The sequence below is a fragment of the Pezoporus flaviventris genome, unplaced genomic scaffold, assembly GCF_033815535.1.
Source record: "Pezoporus flaviventris isolate CSIRO_AGI_PZ_B2104156 unplaced genomic scaffold, CSIRO_AGI_Pfla_v1 ptg000129l, whole genome shotgun sequence".
Classification (NCBI taxonomy): Eukaryota; Metazoa; Chordata; class Aves; order Psittaciformes; family Psittacidae; genus Pezoporus; species Pezoporus flaviventris.
In genome coordinates, this window is record NW_026892677.1 from 1247569 (window position 1) to 1275356 (window position 27788).

Sequence of the window (27788 nt, forward strand, 5' to 3'; positions counted from 1 at the left end):
AGTTCATGGAGGCAGTTTTCCCAGCTTGCCTCTCCCATCCCATACTCCATCTTTTTCCCTGCTCTCTGTACCAGAGATGTTCAGGCCAGACTTTGTCCGTGCTGGTGAGCGGTCCAGGAGCAGCCCCGCATGCCAGCCCGTCCAGTAGTGTCTCCATGTTTGTTCCACCACATTGCTCTCCAGAGATTATGTTTCACCAGTTTTTGTGGACTCTTGTGGTACTGGTCACTGCTCCGTGCCATAGAATCCCAGACTGGTTTGGGTTGGAAGAGACCTTAAAGCTCCTCCAGTTCCAGCCCCTGCCACGGGCAGGGACCCCTTCCATAGAGCAGCTTGCTCCAAGCCCCTGTGTCCAACCTGGCTTTGAACACTGCCAGGGATGGGGTGTCAGTGATCATTTTGTTTCCTGATGCCTTATGTTGGCTTTCATGTAGGAGCAGTGCCAGTAAGACCTGCTCTTACTGGCAGGACATCCAGCTGCATCTAGACCACATGCTTTGATCCACAGGCACACCTGCCAGTTAGCGTGACCTGCCTGCAGGTAGATAAAAGTGAATGATAATCAGGATTTATGTTACCTGTGTTAGCAGAAGTGTGCTGATAAAAAAAGCTGCAAAGAGTGGTTTTCTGTTAGTCTTTATCCCCATATAATGTCATAATATTTTTCAATATAAATTTCAATCGTCAGGTGCTCTTTTATGTATCATTTATGTCTGTGGCATGAAGAACTTCAGCTGTATATCTAATAATTCCAAAGTTCATTCTTCAGGAGAAAAATATGGCACATGTTTGCTGGTACAGGTTATACTGAAAGACCAAATAATTGCTGACCACAGGGAATGATGGCCAAGGACAAAACTGAGGGTCATTGTTCATGGTCTGTAATTAAAGAGAAGAGTCTAACGTTGTTGTTATGTGCTGCTTCAAAGTCTATTTTTTGCTGTGTGTTCCATCCTTTCTGTTTATTACCTATATATACCACGCAGATCTGATTCATGCACCAGTTGCTTTGTGACCATGGTTATCATCATTGCTAATAGTCTTAATCTTCCTTGATATAGCTGGGAATTGTGGTTGCTCGGTATTTGAGTGAGTCAGGTTATAATTAGTATATATGAGCTGCTGAGGTGAAAGGAATTACTTGTCACTATTTCTCTTAGCTCGGAATCTGGAGTAAATAAATAACACATGAGCTGTGTGCTTCCAAAAATGGTTGCCAAACTTATTTAGTTTAGTTGGTGCTGCTGAGTTTTAATTGGAAGTCTTAAATCACAGGCATGGAAAGAAGTTGGCAGAGTAGTTCTTCATGGGATGCTGGAGGTTGTGCATCCCTCTGCTGAAAGAACAAGCGCACTTGTAATTTGAGCATAAATGCAAAATTACTATTTATCAATTCCTCCACCTCCACCAAGTATTAGTTCTTAGGGAGATGTGTAAGGTGTTGAGGTGTATGTTATATACTCATTACTGATCTGTTCCCATCAGGCGATCTCTCAGCTGGCATCCCCGGCTCCTCCATGGGGACGTCACCGGGGTGACAGACTGACCATAATATCCCTATTTGCCCTCAAAGATTCTTTGAAATATTTGTCTTACTACAATGGAAAAACCCCATTCTTATCTATTCCTATTCCTTCCTCTGCTCAAATGGTTTCTCTGGATGTTCAGGCTGAGGAAGTTATTTATTCAGCTAATTAAAAGAAAACGGACATTCTGGCCTCAGATAATGGCTAGTTAATTCATAGTTGGTATGATCCCTGTTCAAAACCAGTTATGATTTAGTTTAGTCTGTTCCCACAGATACTTAGGACCCTCTAGCATTCAAACATATGTATAAAGCATGGCTCCTACATATAGGTAAGCTCCCAAGCTTATGTGCAATACATACTCTACAGCACTGCTGATCACATCTTTGCATCTGGCCAGTGGCTTGATAATGTTTCAACTCACCTGGTAAATGCTGGTGTTCCCTCTTTGTTCTGGAGATTGAGCTGGAATTCATGACTTGGCTGGGATTAGCTGAATGATTTCATTAAGAAGCTCTAAACTTGATAGACCGTCAGATTGGGGCAGTGATTTCATGGAAAGATTGCTGCCAGGTAATATTCTTCCTCAAAGCTTTAAATCAATTATTAGATTTTGTGCTTGGCTGCCTCTCTTCCCTTTCAAAGTCAGTTTATAATCTTAGCAGAGGTCCAGCAGTACAAAGTGAATCAGTAGGTTCCTGAGTGAAAGTATAGATAGCGTTTGTCATGTTTTACTGAGCTTCCCTTTGCACTGAAATTTGAAGTGATGATGCTGATTCTAATCTCGTTCCATTTATCCAAGGCAGTATAACCGCAGCAGTCAGTCATGCAGGGAAAGTGAGAAGGACTTGGGAGGCTGTCATTGCTCTCTGGGAAAACCTGACTTGTGTCAGGAGCCAGCAGATGGAAGCAAACTCTGAAATCACAGGATCCCAGCCTGGTTTGTGCTGGAAGGGATCTTAAAGCTCCTCCAGCTCCAACCCCTGCCACGGGCAGGGACCCCTTCCATAGAGCAGCTTGCTCCAAGCCCCTGTGTCCAACCTGGCCTTGAACACTGCCAGGGATGGGGCAGCCACAGCTTCTCTGGGCACCCTGTGCCAGCGCCTCAGCACCCTCACAGGGAAGAGCTTCTGCCTAAGAGCTCATCTCAGTCTCCCCTCGGGCAGGTTAAAGCCATTCCCCTTGGCCTGTCCCTACAGGCCCTTGTCCCAAGCCCCTCTCCAGGTTTCCTGCAGCCCCCTTTGTATCAGAGTTCTTTTGTCTGAAGGCTAGATGGTGGCTAAGATTTGGTTGTATAAATGCAGTTGACCTAATTTACACAGTAAAATCTAGAAATTCTGTATCCTTTTCAGAAGTCTGTGAAAGATTCTGATCTAATTTGACTTCAGATTTGTATTCTTCAAGTACCTGTAGAGCCCCATGTAATTGTTTGTCATCGCCAGTGAGTTTGCTCTTGTCCTGTTGAAACACTGAATGGGAAAGACTCACTGCCCTGGCCAGACTTCTCACCACTTGCTTTAGTAAAAGAACATCCCATCAGTGTTTGTAATGTCCACGCATATGTCCTCGAGCCAGCTCTGGCTGTGGTGTGACAAATGGCTTCTCCTCTTCTTTATCAGTTGTGAAATTTGGTAGGAGCGGGACTGTGCTTGCCCAGTCACCTTCAGCTCTCTTGGAAGACACCATTAAGTACTCTGTCATATTTTTACCTTCAGATATGTCATATTTTTACCTCCAAAATACGACTCATTGTATTTTTACCTCCAGAATTCCTTAACGTTCAGACCACTGCTGCCTCCCCAGGTTGTTCATCCCCTGATAAACAGCTTTATAACATCTCTGTTGAATTACACTCCATTGCAGGCTGTTTTTCCTATTTCTCTGTGGTTTTGATCAGGTGTCCCAAAGAACAATTTCCAAGTAGAGGTAACAGCTCCCATGAACTTGTGTTTATTTAAAATGATATCAAATTCAATTTTGTTGTCAGGAATGTTGAGATCAAACTCTCCGTAGTTTGGAATGCCGTTCATCTCTCTGTATGAACATTTTATGTTCTAGTTTATACATTGTCCTTTTGTATTTCCTCCTTATGTGCTCTCTGTTCCTGGTCCTTCCCTCACTGCAACATTGCAGCTGCCATTTGGTTTTTGTTGTTCCTTTTGCAGTGATTTAGTGTTCGCGTTCTTCAAACACTTAATATGAAAAGGTAACATTTGCTGGGAGCGCACTAATAAACGTGTCATTTACTAAAATAGGGAAGCAAAATGAGCTGAGAACAGGATTCTTAAATTGAAACTTGAAATAAATGGCCAATTTTCTATTATCTTCAATGATGCAGATATTAGACCCATTTTGTAGGAAATGGCTTGGAGTTTCATCTGATTTCAGTGAGATCAGATCTCACCATACCGAGTTATTCAAACCTTTAAACTCCATAACCTTAGTTCAATTTTAGCTTTATTTTTGATCTATTTTTTCATCATTTCCTCCATAGCAAGCCATGTTTTCATTACCACGGTAATACAGAGAGGCTGACGTTTGGTGTTTCTGATATGCCCAAGCTAACCACGTACACACACCTTGATTATTATGTTTCTCATGGTGAGCTACTGGAGTCCCCAGCACAAGCCGAGCACTGAATGGATGTGGCTCCTGATGTTCTCTTTGATTTGTGATGAAAACTGCAGTTTGTGTACCTGAAGAAAAAGGATTTCCAGAAATACATATCTGTCCCATATGCTTCACATTCGTTATGTGACAGTGCAACCCCAGAGTCCTCCAAGGATGGTTGTCCAGACCAAGCCAGGAGCGTAACATTACCTTGGAGTTACCTGTGGCATAAGGAGCATGGAGGTTGTTGGTATCCCCATGATCTTGATGCACTGGGGGTGGAATCCCAGAAAAATAGCATTATATTTGCTTATATAAGAAAGGAATGGGCTGAGGAGGGAAGTTCTGGTGCGAGGTGCTGCTGTTGAATCCTTGGTTGCCAGTACTGACATAACCGTGCAGAAATGCCTTTGTAGTTGCATTTGTAAGGGAAGGGAGGAGGGAGGATCAGGTGAAACCATAACAAGATTTAAACCAGTCATGTCACAAATGAAAAATGAGGAGCTTTTCAGAATGGAAATGGTCGGGTTTATTGCTATCACTTTCATTTGGGTGAAGGCAATTGTGAGGATCTGATGAAAGATGTGTTATTTTTAAAGCGCTCTGTGGAGAGGGAAGAATAGCAAATATCTGAGCAGCAGCCAAAGGCAGGGAATGAAAGGTTAATTTGAGGAATCTGTATTCCCATTTATCTAGTTCAAATCTAATAACTATTTATTTCCTTTTAGCAGACAAATGTGTTAGCTCTTGCCCAGGGGATGAAACTGATGATCTTAGCATCAAAACTAAGAGAAATAAGTAAGTTCTAAAGTTTCTGTATTATATATAATGTTGGGAAGCTAATGTCTGGCACAAATAAATGTAAAGAGAAATACAGTTCTTTTATGTGTGGATAACTCCTTATGAAAGTCACTCTTAAGGTAGCCAGTCTTCATCAAACCCCATGATTCTCTATAATCTCTGTTTCCCCTGAAATCCATCAGTTTTTGTCAAATTCATGCTTATTTTGAAATGGTTAAAAGAAAAGATTATAAAGATATATGTGGTTGTTTCAAAGACACTGGATAAAAGCTTTATCTTCATTGAAGTGGAGCAGATTGTTTTCCACTGGTGTCAGGCTGCCAGCTTAGGATATCCGGAGGTATTTCTGTTATTGTGCTTTCATTTGACCTTTATTACTATGTGCGTTTCCAATTCTGAGGAAGTAAGAGGCAAAAAACCCCATGTGCCAAACAAGCAACTCCCTCATCCTTCACCAGAGCAGGAAGAAAAGGAACGTAACAGCTTGTGTTTTAAGGAGTACCTTAGAGACATTTCATTCTAGTTAACCTAACTGCAGCTAGCGTCGGCTGCTATGGGTAAGATACTGGTTTGGGCCATTAAAAAATAAGCCTGTAAAATAAATCTGCATAGAATAGTGTGTTATATTTTGAGGGCGTCGTGCTGAGCGAGCACAGCAAATATCTTGTGTTTTCCAAATGAATATATTGAGGATAATTCTATTCTCATTGCTGTTCCTATCCTACTACATCGGGTGGTTCCTCTGACCTTGGGAAGACTTTCTGTGGTTTTGTGTTGGTATGAGGGAAAAGTCGGATACTCCCAGATGGAATACTCATGCTATTTAAGCATTTAATGCTTGGTGTAAGAGAGTCTATTTATACTTTATGTGTCCTAAATATGTCCTATTTACATAGTGTTTTGCATTCGTAAACAGTATAAAAGTTTATATTTAGTATAAAATACTTAGGAATACATCTTCTGATGTCAGTGGGTTTGACAGTAATGGGCCGCATTCTGACCTGTGTACAGAGGTGGATGTTTTCCATGTGCTATTAAAGGGATTCCCTTTAGTGACTGGCTGAGAAAATGTGAAAGCATCTTTCCATTCGTGTAGCTAAGGAGAATTCTAAAACTCGAGAATCTTATTGAAAGAACTCCAGAAAAATGCACTTATTCAAAGATTATTGTGTTAAAAGTGCCTCTTTCACTGTCCACTTGTGAGTAAAGAATGTTATCTCATCTTCACTGGGTTTCCATGACTTACTCACTTGAAATACTAACTTTTAGTCTCTTATTTTCTTTATACTCAAAGGAACATTGTCAAAATTATCAGTCCCAAATAAGGCCCATCTTTTTAGATATTTGCAGAATTTATCTTGTATTTATTTGCAGAAATACGTCTCCATATACGTGCCTTTTCCCCAAAGCAAGTAAGTAAATGCAGCTCAAGCTGAGCAGTCTCAGCCTACCACAGAGATGCTGCCTGACTCTCCTGCCTTAATGCACTGTAGCATCGTTCTTGCGGTATATATTTATAGATACATAGATATGTATATATGCATATATAAGCATAAATCATACAGCAATCAAGCTAAAAGCGCAACCACATCATAAATGCAACAGGGTGGTGGCCGGCATCTTGAATTGCCAGCAACATTTGCTGGGCACAGGCAGCAGAACAGCACTGCAAAACGACCCTCAGTTGTGACTTTATGCCGCAGAAGTTGAATAGCAGGTGATAATGAATTTATATCAACTGCTGTTTATGCCATCCTTTATATTATGTTGTTTTTATGTATGGCATAATAAATAATACAACCTTTATTGTACTTGAGATTTGTGACAAGATGTTCATTGAGAGGCTATTTAAATCTCTAAGAACCTTGCCATAAGTTCATAGAATCACAGAATCCTGGAATGGTTTGGGTTGGAAGGGATTTTAAAGCTCACCCAGTTCCAGCCCCATGCCATGGGCAGGGACACCTTCCACTAGAGCAGGTTAATATAAAGAGTAAAGCAATCTTCAGAGAAACTTAGGTCTTTTGGGGTTTCTTCACAGTGGCAGAAGGGCTGGGGACACCTCCGTCCCCCTGCTCCCAGCAGGTCCAGTGGGTTGAGCATCTCCAAGGCTGGAGCCCCACAGCCTCCCTGGGAAGCCTGCCCCAGTGCCCACCAGCCTCACAGTAAAAAAGCTTTTTCCTGCGCTTAGATAGATTTTCCTCTTTGTGCCCATTGCCCATTGTCTCTTCTTTTGTCAGTGGGTACCACAGTTACATAAAAACATCCCACTGCCCTATCCGTGTGAAGATTTCCAGGCTTCCAGGATTGTTCTAGTAGGCTGCCCGCATGTGTCTGTCTGAGAAGGAAGTCACATTGTTGTTTGTGCAGATTATTGTATTATTTTCTAAAGAAAATTCTTTATTGTGTTCTAGTCTCTATTGTGTTGTATCCTTTATTGTCATTTTTGCCACAAGAAAAAAGCCTGTGTGATTTGCAGCATCGTTTTCAATTGCATGAGGAGGACTGAAGGAAAGAGGGGCTCTTCTGGTGCTTGGCTGGTGGAGCAGGATGCTGTATTCCTCCCAGTTTGGGCTTGAAAAAGCACTTTGTATCTACTAGAGATTGGATTGGGCCTTTCATGGATCATGTCACAGACTGAAATGCGCTATTACAATATGAAAGTCACTGTCAATCTGTGAAGAACACCAGTTTGGTATCTCTCAAATCACTAGTAGCACAGCATCATTTTAGGATAAATGTGAGTGTAATGTAATTATTTGCAGAAGGAAGATAGCCCGCCAGAGCTCGCATTCCAGACTAATTTATTCATTTGCTTGGAAACAAAATAATGCTTTCCTGTTGAAATTTCAAACTAAGTATTATTCTGTAGTGGGGAAAATTGCCTCAGTAGAAAATGCAGTCATGCCGGTAGGAGGCTAAAAAAGAAATCATCTTATATCCATTATCCTCACTTGAACCTTGTGAAGACTCCAGACCTTTCCAGAAAAAGCCTTACATTCATTCATAGAATCCCAGCCTGGTTTGTGTTGGAAGGGACCTTAAGGCTCATCCACTTCCAAACCCTGCTCCCACGGGCAGGGACCCCTTCCACTAGAGCAGCTTGCTCCAAGCCCCTGTGTCCAACCTGGCCTTGAACACTGCCAGGGATGGGGCACAGCAATGCTATCTATGTGCCTTTATCCAGGGGGTTCCTGCAGGCAAAGGGACTCAGGCAATACATAGTATTTCTCAGAAGCACCTATTTATCCAAATCAGATGCAACCTAAGAAAAGGGCTGTCAGGATAAATACGGACCTTTCTGCACTGACAAAGGGCAGGTTCTTCACTGATGCTTTATTTGCAGGTTTGTGCATTGCCAGATTTCTTCCCTTAGGAGCAAGCTCCTGGGGTGCATGAGAACATAAAGATCAGTGTTGACTTTCAAATTCTGGGGCACAAAGGCAGAGGATGGAAAAATAAACCAAGTTGAGTCTCTTCAGTCACAGCTTTCGAGTCTCCAGTCCTTGACACATCTGATATGAAGTTGTCATATTTCTGTAGCTTGATATAGACCCTAGCATTGTGGTGCTGAGCTCCTCTGTGATCACACCGATGAGCATCCTTCCACATAATGAGCTGTTGGAGATCCACTGGCAGGGCCCATGAGCCCCATGGTTTAATAACACAGCACAGGGCTGGGTAACTTCTGAGCTGTCAACCTTCGCTTGTGAGCAAGAAGTCCAACATCCTGGAGGGTTTTCTTGGGAGGGTTGAAAGTCCCCTCCCCAGCTGGCAATTACTGAACTGTTGTCTATCTTACCTTGTTAAAGAATAGAAGATTCCCAAGCTGCTGACCAGGGAAAGGCTGAAACGGAGGAGAAAAATGAGGAGACATCAGCACCTCAGGTCACGCCTCCCCTAGAAGAGCGCATCACTCATTTCCGAGACATGCTTCTGGAGAGAGGGGTAAGAAATGCTTGTTTTCTCTGACGTATCCCCTTTATTAAGCTAGAGCAGCATCTAGGAGCACTACAGGAATAATTTCATAGCTGTGACTTAGCAGTCAAATGAAGAATTACTGAAGGTTTTTCTGCCTTTTAGCCATGCTGGGTTTGCTGTACTCTACTGTGACTGTTCTTCCAATGCCATCCGGTCAAACACGGCCTTGTGGAACTGAAAGCCCTTTGCAGGTGCAGTTCCAGGTAAATGCCTGTAGACAGACCCAAAGATAACCAGAGGTGGTAGATCTTCCCTGCAGACCAGTGGCTGAACAGGGCATGGAGACCATGGTCACACACCAGCCCTGGGGTCCAGCATGAACCTCAGAAATGGAGCAAAGAGGAAGAGATGTGTTGTGTACATCACCTGAAAGGCAGTGCCAGGCTTAGGAGTATTTTCTACCTAGAACAGTCCTGGCAAGCTCTTTGCTTCGTTTAGCATCATCACCACAAACTCTCATGATTCCAAATTCATTTACTGGCCATCCAGAGCCATGGAATCCCAGACTGGTTTGTGTTGGAAGGGACCTTAAAGCTCCTCCGGCTCCAACCCCTGCCATGGGCAGGGACCCCTTCCACTAGAGCAGCTTGCTCCAAGCCCCTGTGTCCAACCTGGCCTTGCACACTGCCAGTGAACTGATCATTTTGAGCCTGAACGGTATTAGTAAGCACACCAGGTTTAGGTCCTAGTCCTGTCGATGTAAATGGGTGTATAATGGAGTAGTGAGTGCAGATTTTTTGCCTCCCTCCAACACTCTGCAGATACATATTCTGTAGAAGTTCATGTAATTTCTGTAAAGAATAAATATCCAAGGTGTCTGTTGTTAGGCAGCAAAGCCTGTGATATTTATCACTGGTAATCAGCAGGCTTTAAAGGTAGATAATTAGAGCTCCAGAAGCTCAACAGTAAATTATCTCCACACCAGACCTGCTTTATTAACACATTTTGTTATTTATGCTTAAAAAATGCAGAAGTGCCAGAAATGAATACTGGTTAAAGACGTCTGCTGGCATCATTTAAGTCAGGGGGCAGTAAGTCAAAATCAAAAGCATTAGGGATGTTCTATAATAGGATTCCTCAAGTGTTTCCAGTGTGAGTCAGACTTACTGATAAAAACAAGAAAATCAGGAAATCTGCTGCTTGGTTTTGCTATTATTTAAAAGGCAGTGATAATTGCTTACTTTGCTTTTGCCCTGAGCAGGTTTTAAAGGTCCAGAGAAGGCACTGGTTAGCACCAGCTTCTTGGCATTGCTTGACACAAAGTGAGGCTGTCAGTGTTCTTTTAGCCTGGTTATTTAATGAACATCTCCTGCCATCTTCTCGTAATGTTGTTATTTCTCAAGAAGTTCCTTGGTGACATTGCGAAGAGCTTGAACTGGGTGGGAAGATCTTCAGCGTGGTTCTAAATCCTACATCAGTTACAGCGACAGAAGATTATTTCTTGTGAAGTTTTATAGGATTTTTGGTCTATCTCCAGGACAATGGCACTATAAAGTCTGTGGCAAGTTTTCCTATGGAAAAAAAATGGAATCACTGATATCCTCCTGGAATTTCATCCCATGATTTTATGATTCTGCAAATGAATCTGTGATGAATTAGCCCAAGCTTAACTAGCTTTGTGTTCTAACTGGCCTTTGTACTGGGAACAAAGCTGACGTCCACGTGTATGTAAGATACCCTAAAGGAAAGGATTCTTGCTTGATCCTTCTAAAGGGGGGAAGTACTCCTGAAGCCAAGAACCTTTCCAGGAGGAAACCCCAAACCTTGGGACTCGTCCACCTGTGTGGGCATGGAGGGTGATCCACAAACCCATTTGACTTCATCACAGCTTTCCTGCTTGAGCATTAAATGCTCTGTTTTAATTATACTTCACATACTTACTCTTTTTTAGTGAATTTATTCTTCATTGTAATTAGATGAATGATTAGAATATTTTATGTTACTCCAGAGTTTTCTGTAACAAATTAATTAACACTGATGTGGTACAAGGCACAGAAACCAGCCTGGGGATCTCAGTCCTATGCTCCCAGGCTGTTGTGTTGTAGAACTCTTTGGCACAGGGCACTGAGCATAAAAGAGACCTGCTCAGACCCACAGTGGTCCTTACAGCCCACACATCCAAAAGCACTCTGGGAGAAGGTGGAAGAAGCTCTGTAGGAGTGTGATACTTTCATTCCATGTAGCTGCAGGAATGTGAGCCATGTAGGGTATAAGGGGCTTGGGTGGAAGACCAGGGTCCTGCTCTGGAGAGCTGGGTTCACTGGGAAAGGGGAGAAGCCTCTAAATGGAGGAGATGTGACAGCCATGCTGCTGGAGGGAAATGGCACGTTTCCCGTGAAACCTGGTGTTTGAACCCCAGCCTGGTTTGTGCTGAAGGGACCTTAAAGCTCCTCCAGCTCCACCCCATGCCACAGGCAGGGACCCCTTCCACTGGAGCAGCTTGCTCCAAGCCCCTGTGTCCAACCTGGCCTTGAACACTGCCAGGGATGGGGCAGCCACAGCTTCTCTGGGCACCCTGTGCCAGCGCCTCAGCACCCTCCCAGGGAAGAGCTTCTGCCTAAGAGCTCATCTCAGTCTCCCCTCTTCTAGCATCTTGAAGATTCTCACCCCTAGTTCTTCTTTGTGTGCACGCACTGGCAGCTCATTTGAGTTATAATTTCAGTTTCAGAGAGGAGGAGAGTTAAAGCTGAGATAATTGTTTAGCTGGAAATTGATGCTTCTGTTGTACAAAGGGGGTCATAAAATGGCATTTTCCTTTCTGCTATGGATTCTTTCCACCAAAAATGTGGAATGACCCTCTCCCAGACACTCCCTGAGATGTCCTAGAGCAAATCAATAGTAATGGTGTGGGGGCGACCAGAGCATTACCAGAAACAGATTAGAATTCAACTTCCAACTTCTCTGAAGCATCCTTTAGGGGGTTCATTAGCTTTCTGAACTGCTCTTTTGCTTCACCTTGGAACATTTTCTTCTTTCACATCCTTATTAAAATTCCTTAATGCAGCTGTGTTTGTGTATTTCACAGGTTTCAGCTTTTTCTACGTGGGAAAAGGAGTTGCACAAAATAGTGTTTGATCCGCGCTACCTTCTGCTAAATTCAGAGGAACGTAAGCAGGTGAGGGTTGCCTCTAGTATGGCTCCTGATTGGCGACAAATGTCTCCCAAATGAAGCGTAATAAAAGAGGAATTATCTCGGCAGGATAAAGGGAATTGCATAAAATTAAAATGTCTATTTTGAGTTCTTCAGTGAGACTCGTAACTTAGGCTTTGCTCACAGGAAAATGCTGTCTCCTTAGGAAAGCAAGTAGTAATGAGTGTGTTTGTGCGAGATGAGCCACAGGCTCTTCAGTTGTAGGAACAACAACTACTGAGGCTGGGAAACTGGGCTGTAGGAAGGGAAGTGGCCATAAAGCAATGTTACCACTCTGAATTATTTAAATACTGTAGAGAGACTACTTCATTTTTATTACTTGGAATATTTTCTGGGAGTTTGCTGTTATTTACTGCTGTATCTTGCAATAACTAAGCTTGCTAAGACATAAATGGAGAACACTGTGGCTGTGCCGGTGTGTGTCTGCTGAAAGGGTTTAGCTTCTCTGGCAGGCTGCAAAGGGAGTGGGGTTCTTGCTGCCTTGGTTATTTGGGCATTAATCATCACTGGGGATCTAAAAGGACCCGAGGGCTGCAGTTCAGTCTAAAAAATGTAGGGCAGATGCAAGGAAGTTGCAGGGGAAGGGAATGCTTCTATTCTGTGGGTATTTCTCTTCCTTACAGTCTTTTGTCATCCTGGAGAGGGAAGAATTTTGAATATGGAATTGTCCATTTTTTAAATCAACACAATGAAAAATGTTTTTAATTCCTATTCCATTGCACTGGGGGCTGTGTTGTCTCATGAGTCACCAGAGAGCTTCTTGTGGGGATTTACCGAGGCACTGGGCACGTACATCTTCATTTATTCCTTTTCCAGTATTTTCTTTCCTAAGAAAAAAGGTGAAATAAAATAATAAGGAAATACAGGAATGAAAATGTAAGAGAAACTGCTAGAATGGAAAATAGTGCAAGGCAAGAGAACAAGCAGGGAGTTTTGTACTCACTTCAGGGAATCAGCAAGGACAAAACCTAGACCTTGCTGGGTCAATCAAGATTTATGACTTCTTTCTTTTTATCAGCCTTGGAGACGGTATAATAAAAATACATCATGAATACACATAATGTGCTTGAAGCACTGCTGAGAGGACCTCGTCTGTGGGGTGGGCTTCAGACTCAACACAAGGGTTGTGGAAAAGAAATCATTGGCAGTCCTGGAGGTAGAAACCTGCCACCAGGTAGAGGCTGGCTCAGAGCTAATGTGGAAGAGGGCGGTTGTTGGTTGCTCTTCTGCCAAACAGTGCTAAAACAGCAGCGTGTGGGAGCACGTGCCAGCTGTGTAATATATTGTAGGTGCTAAGCTCCAAGTTAAGATTTCCAGATGTTCATTATGAGTAGTGCCATTTAATTAGACCCCATTTTCCTCCAAGAAGTAGTTTAAGGATAAAGTCTCTGCCAGAAGAGATGCCTGATTTAATGAAAGTACTTCTTGAAGCACAACTCCAATTAGTAGAAGACATTATTTAGGTTTATGGAAACATTTACCTTCATGGCTGCTGGTGTGTGGCCTGAAAGCTCTCTAAATTATGCAGATTAATTGATATTGGAGAGCGTTAGAGGTGAAAAGTGGCTCAGAATGGAAGTGAGGAAGGAAGGAAAGAAAAAGGGAAGAAGGGAGGAAAGTGGGGAGGGAGGGAGGAAGGAGAAGGAAGGAAGGAAGTAAAAGGAAGGAGGGAGGGAGGGAAGGAAGGGAGGGAGGAAAAGGAAGGAAAAAAAAGAAGGAAAGGGAAAGGAGAATGAGCATGGCTGGCTGTACTGCAGTTTCCTCCTTTTGATTGTCAGGTAGGAAAGGGCAGGGAAAGTGTTTTGACTGAGATCTTCAAGTGTCTGAGAGAACTTCCTCTTGACCTGAACTTGTGTTCAGGTGGGTTTGGTGTGCAGGAATGGAAGCTCTGCTCTTGGTGGGTGTCCTCACACAGCCCAAGGGATGTAACGATCCGTTATTGAACATCTGCACACTCACCAATGGTTTCCAAGGGGTTATTAGCAGTTGAAGGATGCTTTTGTGTATAAGACTGGAACAGTGAAGGGTAAAGGAGCAATTGCATTAAAATAATGAGCTATCTGTTAATTTTGATTTAATACCTTGCTGATAGCTTCACTGATATCAGAAAGGCCAGCAATACAGTGTTGCCTACTCTATTTGTTCCATTTTTCCACCTGCTCTTACACTCAACTTACACAATTACATAGAGTATCATAAGTCTGGATTTCCTGGGGTTTTCATAGTACTTTTTTCATGGACATTTTTTGATGTTTGCTTTCCCAGTGCTATTTCTTCCCTTTTCCACATACTATGATAAATACCAGTTGTAAGTTGGCTACTTTAGCTTTCATGGCATGTAGATTTGCAGCTGTGCATCCTCATGGCTGATGAGGAAGCAACTGAGGTAGTAACCATAGTAATCATATTTAATGTATGTGATTTGTAGTGAGAAGGGTGGTGAATATGGAAAGCTAATGGCATTTTGAGGCTTTTATTCAACAATTTAGTGTGCCACACTTCTCAGAGCATGAAACGAGCAGGGCCTGATTTTTGCTATTAAAAATGTGATTAAAGCAGTTGGCAGAATTTTGTGCCATAGTGCACTACTTGATTCCTTTTCAAGACATCAGAAATCCAGATGCTGAGGCCATGCTGCTTATGTAGCTGCCAAATACTGTTAGAGGAAGATCATCAACCATTCCAAACATGTTAAAGCTTTTGGGTGTATGTGTACAGAGAGTCGTGTGTAAGCTCGTGGGGTTTGACAACTGATTTGAAAGGTCTTCAGGCTATTTGGGGGAAAACTACAGAATATCGGTGTTTAGATTTATAGACATTTTCAGGAATTCCAGCAAGTTGGGAAAGATGCAAGATCCAAAGTAAATAACTGCAGTCAGCTGCGCAGATGCCCAAAAGTAAGGCTATAGGCGTGAAAACGTGAGCAAGACGCTGAAGTCTGGAAATTGTGATTTATGTTGCTCTCAGTGTTTGGATGAAGATGCTATCTGTCCACATTGTGCCTTTTCCCATCCACTTGTTTTGTGAGAACACGCTGTTTGTGCTGCATGAAGTGTGTTCAGCTGCACGTTGAGTCAATGAGGGCAGATAAGAACTGCAGGTCTGGAGACTTGACAGCCCTTTGATGAAGCATAAATACCACGAAGGCTTTGTTAATAAACTCTGTATCTTGTTTTCCTTTCTTGGAAAGATATTTGAACAGTTTGTCAAGACCAGGATCAGAGAAGAGTACAAAGAGAAGAAAAACAAGTTATTGTTAGCCAAAGAAGAGTTTAAAAAGCTCCTTGAAGAATCTAAGGTGTCACCAAGGTATGGCGTTGCCTTGTTGAGTTGTTGAGATAAATTTTCTCATTTAGCCTGTGCTTATCAGCCCTGGAAAGTCATAACCCTGAGCAGACTCTTCATATTCAGCTTGTACATCCATTATTCCAGTGCTGGGTTGGCATTGCTTCCCTAATATTTTGTAATATTTTGTTATATTACTGGGAGAGGGAACATTCCATCCTTCCCTGTTCCTTTCTCCCTCTCTTATTCACAATATGCAACATTTTGCATACACTTTTATTTCTTCTGCATATATATGTTGTAATTATAGAACACACACATATCTATTAATTAGATAAAATCAATACATATTAAAGCTCATTTACATTAGGCATACAGGTGTAACTAGTGAAAACCCATTCAGGTTTGCCTTTTGACGAAGGACAAATGTAATTCAGCCAACAATATTAATGGCACATTGCTAAATTAAAATAAAGCGTGCAAGTGAAAGAATCCATTTTTCTACATTGCTTTTTAAGTAATGGACCCCAAACTGCACCATTGAGAATGCAGAGCTGAGGATGCTGCTTTCTCATTTGTAAATGATATGGAAATAAAGGTTTATATATTAAAAATCCAATTAAATTATCGGAACTGAGAAATTAGTTTTCTCTGCTCAAATACACGGGTAATTGTACAGCACTTCCTGCCCAGACGTGGGTACAAGCAACACATCAGGCTGAGTGGAAGTAATAACAAGCTTTTTACAACGAAACAGAGAATATTCTGGGCTAATGTGGCAGCTAAATGCTGGTCCCAGCAATGTGCTGGCTTTGAGGCCAGAGCTGTTATGTTAATGTTTCTGTTGAGCTGAATGCAAGACCACAGCAGCAAAGAAACTCATGTTCCATCAACAGTCTCTGGCTTGTTTCTGATATGCAATGAGATAAATAAATCAAACATATTTCCAATACGAAGAAAACAGGCCTTTTCCCAAGGGGCTCTTACATATCTGCACAGTGTTTAGAGCTCTGATTCAGCCAAGAATAAGTACTGCGAAGTCAATGTGGCAGAGCACAGCGACGATCACTGACAGGAGAAGCAGGCAGCAGCGTGGTGCAGAGGGCAGCACAGGCAGAGGTGTCCCATCACAGCATCCTTGGCAGCAGCTCTGGGACCAGCCGGAGTGCCAAGCAGCCAAGGGAACACCCACTGACCTGGAGCATCTCCAGTGTCCCCGTGTGCTTCTCTGGAGTACTGGGGATCATTGAATCCCAAAAGGGTTTGTGTTGGAAGGGACCTCAAAGCTCCTCCAGCTCCAACCCCTGCCACGGGCAGGGACCCCTTCCACTGGAGCAGCTTGCTCCAAGCCCCTGTGTCCAACCTGGCCTTGAACACTGCCAGGGATGGGGCAGCCACAGCTTCTCTGGGCACCCTGTGCCAGCGCCTCAGCACCCTCCCAGGGAAGAGCTTCTGCCTAAGAGCTCATCTCAGTCTCCCCTCTGGCAGGTTAAAGCCATTCCCCTTGGCCTGTATATATAAATATATAAAAAGTCAAGGAGTTTAAACAAAAACTCCTTGTTGGTAGCCTATGAATTATGGTGCCAGTTCATTATAGTGCTCACCATGCTGCTCTCAGACTGGGACCTATGGACCTCTACTGGGATTAGCAGAAGCATCTGAGCAAAGATACCAGTGAATGTTTCTGTTCTCAGATACCATGTTTGGAGCGGAAAATGCTGGGCCTGATGACGAAATCCTCCTGCAGAGCTCCCTATGGGTTTCAATGACATGGTGCCCATCAATCAGAGCTACAATTAATTTTTTTGCTATTTTTAGGAAAGATGAAACTATTGGGTGTTTCATCAGGTGCGGTGCAGTCAAAGTGCATTTGTTTGCAATTAGGCACAGGTCTGGTTTTCTGCTGTGTTATAAGCTAATTATTGAAATACTGGCCAGAAGTACAGGCAGGCATAGATTAAAGCTGCAGTAAACCAGGGTGCAGCAAATACTGTGTTAATGATTCCGAAATGTCCTGTCAACCCTCACCTAGATTTTTTTAAAGCAACTTAAATGTTGCAGGCTGATCCATGAGTCCAAAGCAGTTCTGGCATGGTCTTGTGTCCTGGGTTCAGCAGCAGCAGTCATTTTTCTCCTTAGTAGCTGGTGCAGTGCTGTAGTTTTGACTTTCAGCCTGGGAGCAGCGCTGATAACACCGATGTTTTCAGTTGCTGCTCAGTAATGTTTGGTCTGACCAAGGACTTTGTGAGCCTCATGCTCTGCCATGAGGAGGGGAAGCCGGGAGGAAGCAGAGACAGGACACCTGACCCAAACTGACCAAAGAGGTATTCCATACCACAGCACGTCATGCCTGGGATGTAACTGAGAGTTACCGGGAAGGGCGAGTACACTGCTGGGTCGGGCTGGGTATTGGTCAGTGATGAGCGGTTGTATTCATTTCCCTTGTTATTTCCCTTATCATTGTTATTATTGGTGGTAGCAGCAGTGATTTGTGATATGCCTTAGTTACTGGACTGCTCTTGTCTCAACCCATGGGAGTTACATTCTTTAGATTCTCCTCCCCATCTGTGTGGGAGCGGGGAGTGGGGAAGGAAGGGGAGGGAGTGAGCAAGCGGGCTGTGTGGGTCTGAATTACTGACTGCACTTAAACCATGACATCTTGCTTTCCTCATCCTGGGTTTGCCATTATATTCCTGTCAAATATCAGAATATCCAGAAGGAGTCTTAATTTGTGTGGAATTCATTCATAGACTCACAAAACAGTTTGTGTTGGAAGGGACCTTAAAGCTCATCCATTTCAGGACACCTTCCACTAGAGAGGTTGCTCTAAGCCCTTGAACACTGCCAGGGATGGGGCAGCCACAGCTTCTCTGGGCACCCTGTGCCAGCGCCTCAGCACCCTCACAGGGAAGAGCTTCTGCCTGAGATCCAGTCTAAATTATTCCAGTATAAAACCTCCTAAACTAAACTCTGTAAAGCCTCTCTAACTTCTGAGGCTTTTAAAACAGCCATTTTTAAAGCTTATTTTTGTTAATTACCAAAACATCAGGCAAATTGTGTTACGGCAGGTCCCTCAGAACATCCTTGGGTTTTAGTGCCTGTATGAAAAGTCAGACCCAGGTTAAAGAGTCAGAGAGTGGATTGGCCAAGCCACAGCTTTTAAATTTGTCTCTTTTCTGCAGAACAACGTTCAAAGAATTTGCAGAGAAATATGGAAGAGACCAACGGTTCCGGCTCGTGCAGAAGAAGAAGGACCAGGAGCACTTTTTCAATCAGTTCATACTTATTCTTAAAAAGAGGGACAAAGAAAACAGGATAAGGCTACGGAAAATGAGATAAAAGCTCCTGAAACTGGCAAGAAAGACACAGGTCCAGGCTGTGACTGCACTAAGGAACTCGCATGAAGGCTAAAGCGTTCAGGGTTAAACTTGGGACAGCTTGATGAGGAAGAGGAGATCCCTGAGGAAATGTTCCTCTAAGTGGAGTTTGGTGAACATATATTGAATTTGGGAAGGCTGTTCTGCAGGAATCAGAAGGATATTTTGTTCTCAAAGAATTAATGTTTCATATTGAAGCTCTCTTTTGTACAACATCCAGAGTTTGATGCATTTCTAATTGCCATGATATGTCAATCCGTTAATTGTTTTAATTATGCAAATTACTTGTAATATACACAAATTATGAATCCAATGCAGATTTATAATTAAGCAGAAGCAGATGCCATCCATAACTATCTCAAGATATTTCCATCATTTAGGGGAATCATCTAAAGCAATCTTTTGGCAACTTTACGCATTACCCTAAAGTGTTTGGAGGTGCAGTTGTATGCAGGAATCCATTACCCGGTGTTCATACGTCTCTATCCGGTTCTCTGAGTAGTAGTAATAAGATATTAATTGTTAACCTTAGTGAAGAGTGTGGAAATCTCGGCATATGTTCCATAGGAAAACTCCTAAGTTTCAGAACTAGCTTTCAGCTTACCGCGGATAGTGCTTTTGGGCACACGGGTGGTAGGAGCATTTCACTGTCAGCAGTCCAAAAAGAAATTAATTTGTAAAACCCTCACAGTACCAGTTATGTTGCTGTATGTGAAAAGTCTGCATGAGATTTTTCTCATCATATTTGTATACATAAATATTTAACTTTTTTAATTAATAAATATTTTAAGCCAATTTTCAGGGGGGTTTAAGTTTCTGAACTGTTGGGAATGTTGGGTGAGAGATCGCAGGTCTGATGGGTTTTACTTGAGAGAGAGAAAAGCAGGGAGAGTTCCCACCACTCATGATTTGTGTGCTAATTCCACTACTATCAGTTGGAATTTGGAGCATACTGAGAGCGAAATAGTTGCTCTGGCTGTGAAGGTAGGATACCATGGCTAGAGTAACTGAGCACAGCAGTAAATCCCTTCCTTTATGCTGAATGAAAGACACACTCTCCTCTGTGGTCATGATCATTTTCTCATTTGACCTGATTTTTAAGTTATTACCCAATAGATTTATAGATTTCTATTTTCTAAGTAAGCTGTTGATATTTTCCCCAGCTGATGGCAATTTTTCTTTAGCCTTGCACTGCATATTTTTTTATAATCAAGGAAATAAAGTGTATTTTCTAATCCTTTGGAAAAATGAACTCAGAATAATTCAAAAAAGAGTATTTAATGTAAGATATGTATAATCATAGAATGGTTTGGGTTGGAAAGGACCTTCAAAGGTCATCTAGCCCAAACCCCTGCTATGAGCAGGGACAACTTCATCTAGATCAGGTTGCCCAGAACCACATCCAGCCTGGTCTTGAGTGTCTGCAGAGATGCCACATATAGAATCATAGAATCACAGATTGGTTTAAGTTGGAAAGGACCTTAAGATCATCCAGTTCCAACCCCCTGCCATGGGCAGGGACACCGCACGCTACACCATGGGCTCTGTCCAACCTGACCTTGAACACTGCCAGGGATGGGGCAGCCACAGCTTCTCTGGGCACCCTGTGCCAGAGCCTCAGCACCCTCACAGTAAAAAAAAAATCCTTCCTTATATTTAACCTGAACTTCCCCTGTTTAAACATATTACGCCTTCTCCTATCACTACAGTATAGACCACATCCCTGGACAACCTGTTCCAGTATGAAGTATGTAGAGTTTCTAACTTCCATGTGAAAAAAGAAATCATTTATTTCTATGAGAGCAAGATCTGACTGAAGCTGCTGGTGGTTTGGGTCAGGAAACGTGTTCCTGTGTTGGCATTATTGGGTTTAAGAGGTGCTGCCCATTTTCACAAGCGAGGGTGATGCTTCGGGACTGAGCGAGCTGGAGTGCGAGCTGGTAGATGCCGTTTGGTTTTAATGGCTTGCAAGACATGTGCTAGCTGCTTACAGGTTTATTTTACAATTATTTTTACATCTCTGGAGGAGCCTGGTTTGCTCCCACCCCTGTGCAACTCGGGAGTCCTGCGGGAATGATGTAGAGACAAATGCTGTTCACTTCAAGTGTGGTAGGACCAGCAGCAGTGACCTGGGAAAAAGACGTGGGTTGAGTGGGCTGAGGACAGACTTCAAAGGGGCTTTCAGAAGGTTTTGAAGGTTTTCCTTTTGAAGAAAGAGTAAGCTGCAGCAAACCAATGAGACGAGGCTTTTATGACTACAGCGTTTCTGTTTCAGTGGCTTGTAGCCCTTATGTTGTTTTCTGGTTTAACTGTATGTGTGTATCTGGACCTTCTACTGCCATCCCCTATTTTGAATATGAATAAAATGGGATATTAATATTTTGAGGATTCTCCTTGATTTTGGCATTTCCTGACAATGTCAGAAATCCTCATCACAATGTAAATATGATAGTGAATGGATAACGCCCCATTCCTGGCTGTGTTCAAGGCCAGGTTGGACACAGGGGCTTGGAGCAAGCTGCTCTAGTGGAAGGGGTCCCTGCCCATGGCAGGGGTTGGAACTGGGTGAGCTTTAAGGTCCCTTCCAACACAAACCAGACTGGGATTCTACAACTGCTTTTCATTATCAGATTCTCCTCAGACCTGGCAGAGCATATGGCCACAAATGTGTCACCATCACACATTAATGGCATATATTGAGTGCCAAGACATTATAGCTAAGTCCAGGGGAGATCACCTGTGGAGTCATACCCAACACCTGCATGTCTACCTGCCACCTTTGGAGGTAGCATCAATCCCCCCAGCTCAGGTGCAAAGCACACACAGAGCTTTGAACTTCCTCAGGGATCTCTGGAAAGCACTAGGCTCCAGGAAATGCTCAGATTTGGTGATTTTTCTTCAGGAAATACAGTTTTTCCTGAGTCAGTTATTTCTTGTCTGCAATATATCTGAATTTTCACATGCTGGGTTGCACACTTCAGTATGGCTAAGTCAAGCTACGTCAAGGATGGACAAACAGTGCTGCCTACCCTTGATCATTGGGAAGACCATGTTGACAATAGTTTTGTGTGGAGCTCGTCTGTGTGAGGTGCTGTGGTGGCAGCCCCATCAGTTGCGAACACCAAGGAGGAAAGGAGATGCTCATGTAAGAGAAGACTGAAGAAAAACCTTAAACCCCTCCGCCTTTGTTTGGCTGGTCTGGAAAGGGAGATCATGATCTGAACAGGGGGAGATGATTTTTACCAAACCTGAGCAACTCCGCAAGAATAAATCAGAGGACACTGATTTCATGAGTTAGTTAATTTTCAGGACTCTCTTTTTCCCTTCTAAACCGAGGGCACTCTTCCTTTTGTCTGGGTAACCAAGAGGAAAATCTAATTATTCCTGACTCGAGCAACCCTTTGCAGTTTTTTCTGGCATGGTTTGAAGAGAGCAGCACCCGGGTGGATTGTGAATAAATTGTTCAAATTAATGTTACAAATTTTGTTCACCTTCGGCGTTCCAGGAATCCCGTGTTTCCTAATACCTGGCACATTAAAACAAGTGTAATCCATCTTTTAAGTCCTGGGCTCACTGGGATAACTGGACATGGGTGGGTTGATGAGGGGGATTCATTTATCCCAGGTCACTGCGCTGATGCAGGGGTGGGAGACAGCTGGGGTCATGCTCCTTCCCATCTTCAATGCAGGTTTTCTGACCCTGGTCTTTTCATAACAGCAAATATCAATATCCAGAAGGAGTCTTAATTTGTATGGAATTCATTCATAGACTCACAAAACTGTGTTGGAAGGGACCTTAAAGCTCCTCCAGCTCCAACCCCTGCCACGGGCAGGGACCCCTTCCACCAGAGCAGCTTGCTCCAAGCCCCTGTGTCCAACCTGGCCTTGAACACTGCCAGGGATGGGGCAGCCACAGCTTCTCTGGGCACCCTGTGCCAGCGCCTCAGCACCCTCACAGGGAAGAGCTTCTGCCTAAGAGCTCATCTCAGTCTCCCCTCTGGCAGGTTCAAGCCATTCCCCTTGGCCTGTCCCTACATCCCTTGTCCCAAGCCCCTCTCCAGCTTTCCTGCAGCCCCTTCAGGCACTGGAGCTGCTCTCAGGTCTCCCCTTCAGGAGCCTTCTCTTCTCCAGGCTGCCCCAGCCCAGCTCTCTCAGCCTGGCTCCAGAGCAGAGCTGCTCCAGTTCTCATCTTGTGGGCTCAGGTGCGTCCAAGCTGCCCTACACTTGTCACAGCCCCAGCTCAGAGTTGCCTGGGCAGGAGGAGATAACTTGGGGGTTCTGGTGTGGGGGTGCTGGGCCCATTTCTCCCTTGGAGCAGTGATGGTTTGGCTGTTGGAAGTAGAAAAAGGTGAATTTTTTACTGGATTTTTGAAAATGAGCAAAAGAAAAGGTGTTGGAGGGGGTGCAGATTTGTGAGGTTTTCCTTTTTTTATGTAAAGTTAGAAAACAAATATTCTGTAATGACTCTAAGTGGTCCTAAAGGAGCCAATAAAAGTGGGTAATGACATTGAAATTTGCTATTTCTGCGGGGGAAATAAAGTGGAAACAGAATCTTCAACAAGATTTGTAATAACTATAATCTGTCTTTGTTGTGAGAGGATTAAAACCTTTGCTATGTTTTAAAGTACCAAGAAAATGAAATGCCAGCAGCAGCAGAGTCCAAGCCCACCAGAGCAACAGGGGACAGAACTAGAAATGAGTTTGGGAATACATGGAGCAGGAATGAACTAACACACATTCAGAAGGAAGCTGCTGGTGTTGGTGAATTTCTTAGGATATTGGATTTCTTAGGACCAGAAAATCTTTTCTCAAAATGAAAATATTTTGATCCTGTAGCATTTGTTCAGCACTGTATTTCAGTAAACCAGATCCTGGTTTGCTTTGTTAAAGTAATTATGGAAATTAAACTTGGCATATAGGGGGGATCACAACAAACTGCACTGCCCTGTTCCTTTAAGCCGTTCCCTGTGTTCAGTAGCCTCAGCTGTGGATAATCCCACCTGATGGGGATTGGGCTACTTTCATTCTCTAAACCTGCAGAAACAGGTTTCAGAGATCTCAGGTGATTCATTCCTTAGTTTAAATGCTCTTAGGGGGAAAGCTTTTCCTTTTCTACTGTGAGTTTCTTCTGTTGCAATCGAAGTCCATTATGGCTTGACACATATGGACATAGGAAGCAATGTATATACTTTATATTTTGCCTGGAAATCTAATATATATGAAGCAGTTGGCTCTTTTGTCTGACCAATACCCAGTCTTGGCAATAGGATAAGGAAAGGGCTAGAGTAATGCCCATGGAGCTGCTCCATGCAAGGGCTAGATATGCATAGTGCCTGATGTCTGCTCATGTGGTGATGATCAAAGTACTGGGTTCCTTGCTGCTTGGTGGAGTCTCCAGTTGATCTGGATCTTCTTTTGGTTGCTCCGTGATTTTCTGTCTGTGATGGATTTGGTGTTTTGCTCAGGTAAGTGCCTTGGGGGGGTTGTATATCTGCTCTGTCTCAAGTTGGAAAAGCAAAGCACTCTGAAGGATGTGATGGTTTCCAGTTTAACCAATAGCATAGAGAGAACAACCCTGAAACCTCAAAAAACCCCAGAACAGGACATGCATAGATGATATGCTTGTAAGTTGGTTAGGTCATTGATACTGAGCTGCACACAGGGTACATGCCCAGACAGAGCTCTGGGTTTGCCTCCCTTGTGAACAAGGAAGTTGTAATTTAAAACTAAGTTGAGGTGAAATGGACTGTCAAAAGCTTGAGCTGTTTGCATATCAGCTTCACATGCTGATAGAATACTAATAATTAGCTTGAACAATGCTGTTTCAAGAGTAATCTGTTTGTTTACAACCTGAACTGGATGAGATTTGACTAAAAATGAGATACATAGGAAAAAGCAAAGGTGATAACCCTATGGGGGCTTGTCTTTAGGAAAAATGAAAAAGGGAATAAATTCTGAACAATGAGAGCAATGTGGAAATATAGAAGAGAGACTGTTGATGGTAGTTCTTCATGGGTTTTGGCTTGAGGTTTTCTCTGCTTTTGGGCTTCCTAACAAGGCTGTAGGTTTTGGGGTAGATGATAAGTGGGTCAGCAGCAGTTAAAAGTCATTCTGTTCCCCTTTCCTAAGTACTTTCTGGCTCTCTTTTTTTTTAATTTAGGTCTTCCTATTGTGCTTTCTTCACTCAGGTTTACCTCAGTAAATGGTGCTTTCATCCCATTCCTCTGGGAGCACATCTTGATATTGCTGTGATCATTGTTGGGAGAGCTAATCTCTAGCATAAATGAAGAGAAGTCACAGAAATGAAAACAAATGGTGGGAATGTTCCCAAGAGACCACAAATTTACTTTTCTAGATTCACAGCGAGATGCTTTGGGTTTGCTTCTGTGGGCAATTTAACTTGATTTATCCTTCCAACCATCAATGAAATATCTATATATTGTATTTCTTCAGCAGTGGCTGTGACATCCAGAATTGTTGCCTCTCTGCACGCTTTTCATAATGAATACACTTTGCTTCTCACAGAGCTCTTCTGTATCCAGACAGTTTTCTATGGTTTTCTTCTGCTTACTTGTCTTGAGGTTGTTGTATTCCATCATGTTTTCACACTGCGGAAGGAAAGAGGGCAGTAACTAGAAACACGGAAGAAATGCTTTCTCTTGGACAGGGAACTGAGTTTCATGACTGGCTGCAGAGAGAGAACTGAAGCTGATCTGCTTTTGAGGAGTCTGTGAGAAGTTGCCTGGAGACAGTGAGGTGGATGCTCTGTCTCCCCCTCACTGAATGCTTTGTACTTAGTTGAAATTGCTATCAGTTGGACATTATTTTCCCCCAAGCATCCTATACTGGATTGGAAGAGACATTAATGCAGAACCCTGCACATGTCTGTCTGTAGTTTTGGGGTGCCTTAACCTGGGTTTTCAAGATCTAAGGTGAAATATGTAGCTGTGGAGATGAAATAGGCAGATGTATGAAAATGGGTTGGGAACTCAACTGCACATGGGCAGCTGCAGTCGCTGGTTGGCTGAATGTACTTGACATTGAGAACAGTAGGTTTAAATATTTCTAAGCACCCAAATCTCCTAAAAACCTGACAACCTTAAATTAATGTGCAGATAAAGGGTTTGCTGAAGTCCTGCTGACATCAGCAGAGTCGGGCTTCACCTCTTGGGTCATAAATGCTTAAATTTGGACAATAACAAAGGAAGCAGGGGCTTTGGCCATCACTCCTCATCTCTGTCCTGTTCTACATCCCTGCAGAGATGCCTGACCTGTTCCCATGCTTTGGTCGTTCCACCCTTACAATAGTACTTTTCAGTGCGATTTCCAGTCCAACCCTGGAAAACACGTAACAATTGTTCTTGCCCTTCCTTAGTGGTGCTCTGCCTGGTGTGCTGGTAGAAAGTGCCCCAATCCTGATATCATTCACCCTAAGTAAGGCAGATTTCTTCCAGCCTCTCAGGTTAGCAACTCATTTTTACAATTGCCTCATAGCTTTTCCTTGTTCCTACCACAGTTCATTTCTACGAAGGGCTTTTGCAGTGATCAACAAAACATGATAATGGATGCAGTTACCACAAAGGTACAAGGTAAATTCAAGTCTTTCATGTTTCTGCTTGACAGTCACCTTTGTTTTGGCATAAATTAATCCCCAGGTGCCTGATCTCACATTTCTTATTGTTAATCATTTCCCATTGCTGTTCATCCTACCTCCTGTGCTGGGTTCATTAACACCTTGCCTAGAACCCTTTGTGTGGCATCCTTCTTGAAAGCTCTTTGGAAGCCCAAGAGAGTTTACCTAAAAAGTGCCTAAAAAATCAATGCTGAGCCACACATGAGTCATGGAGCTATGAGCTATGGTCTGTTCAAACCAGGCTGGATGGGGCTTGGAGCAAGCTGCTCTAGTGGAAGGTGCCCTTGCCCGTAGCTGGTGGTTGGAGCTGGAGCTTTGAGGTCCATTCCAACACAAACCCATCTGGGATTCTCCACCCTCCTGTGCTTGTCGTTTCCTGCAGTTTCTGCCAGTTAAAGATGTTTGGACTGTGATCATAGCAGAAGTGTTTGTCTTTGCTTACAGCTCATTCCCAGTCCACTCTATTTCCATGCCCAGGTTTAGCTTTGGGGAGAAAAAAGATAGATATTTTTTGCTGGTTTAAACTGCAGCTGTTCCTGTCCCCTCTCTTCACTGAAAACCACAACACATCCCTTTATCTTCTCTTTCTAGTTATATACCTGAATAAGTTGTCACTATTTAACTCTGAAACAGTTTTCAGTATATACCTCAATGTCTTCTGTAGTTGTTTTTTTGGAGTTAGCTGTACCTTTTTGTTACCAGAAGCTTTCTTTGCCAATTCAGTCTTTTCTTATTTGCAGGCTCCCAGCACTCCCCCTTCTTTGTGAGCTTGTTATTTAGAAGGAAAAAAGCCTGTTCTTGTAAGCCCTCATTCTTGCTCGAGATGCAGATTTCGGGCAGCTTTTCAATTGAACTGAAGTCTCCAGTTCTGCATCTAAAGATTAGTCTGTATCTTTCTACATTAATTTTACCACATTTGCCTGTTGGAATCTCTTTTTCTATAGCTGTCACCAACTTTGAACAAAACCGCTTTGGGATTAACAAATCAACATTTTTTTTTCCTTATGTTTTCCTAACTAGCTCTTTTATGCAATTCCCAGCATTTATCAACCCTGCTCTTAACACGGCATCATCTTTTGTTAGTGATTTTTCTATTATGTGTTCAGCTAGAGCAGCTCTTCTGTTAATTCCTCTCCCTTGGAGCTTTCATAGCAGAGTGCAATGGCATTGAGATTTCTGTTCCTATATTGTCCTTCCTGTTACATGAACCTCCACTGCCTCTTCCTCAAACTTCTTCTGCAGTGCTGTCCTCCTGAAATATATAAGAGCAAATAAATCACCTTCAAGGGGCCCTTGTTGGAGGTTATGTTCTTCAGCATCATCCCAACTTTGTGAGCAGCATGAACAGGCCTTATGTGATGAAACAAAATGTGCTTTTTAATATATTCCTCCTTTTCCTACCTTGAAAAGTTCCTCCCTGGCATG

General features: G+C 43.1%; 1 protein-coding gene across 1 annotated transcript in view; it reads left to right on the top strand.

The window, feature by feature from the left end:
- Positions 1-19526, top strand: part of TCERG1L (transcription elongation regulator 1 like) — a 78886-nt gene extending 59360 nt beyond the window's left edge. The window contains exons 9-13 of the mRNA XM_061478696.1: positions 4865-4934; positions 8750-8885; positions 11944-12033; positions 15260-15378; positions 18537-19526. Coding sequence (XP_061334680.1) covers positions 4865-4934; positions 8750-8885; positions 11944-12033; positions 15260-15378; positions 18537-18693 — 572 coding nt within the window. The 3' untranslated portion in view covers positions 18694-19526. The remainder of the gene's footprint in view (positions 1-4864; positions 4935-8749; positions 8886-11943; positions 12034-15259; positions 15379-18536) is intronic.
- Positions 19527-27788: the final 8262 nt, after the last annotated feature.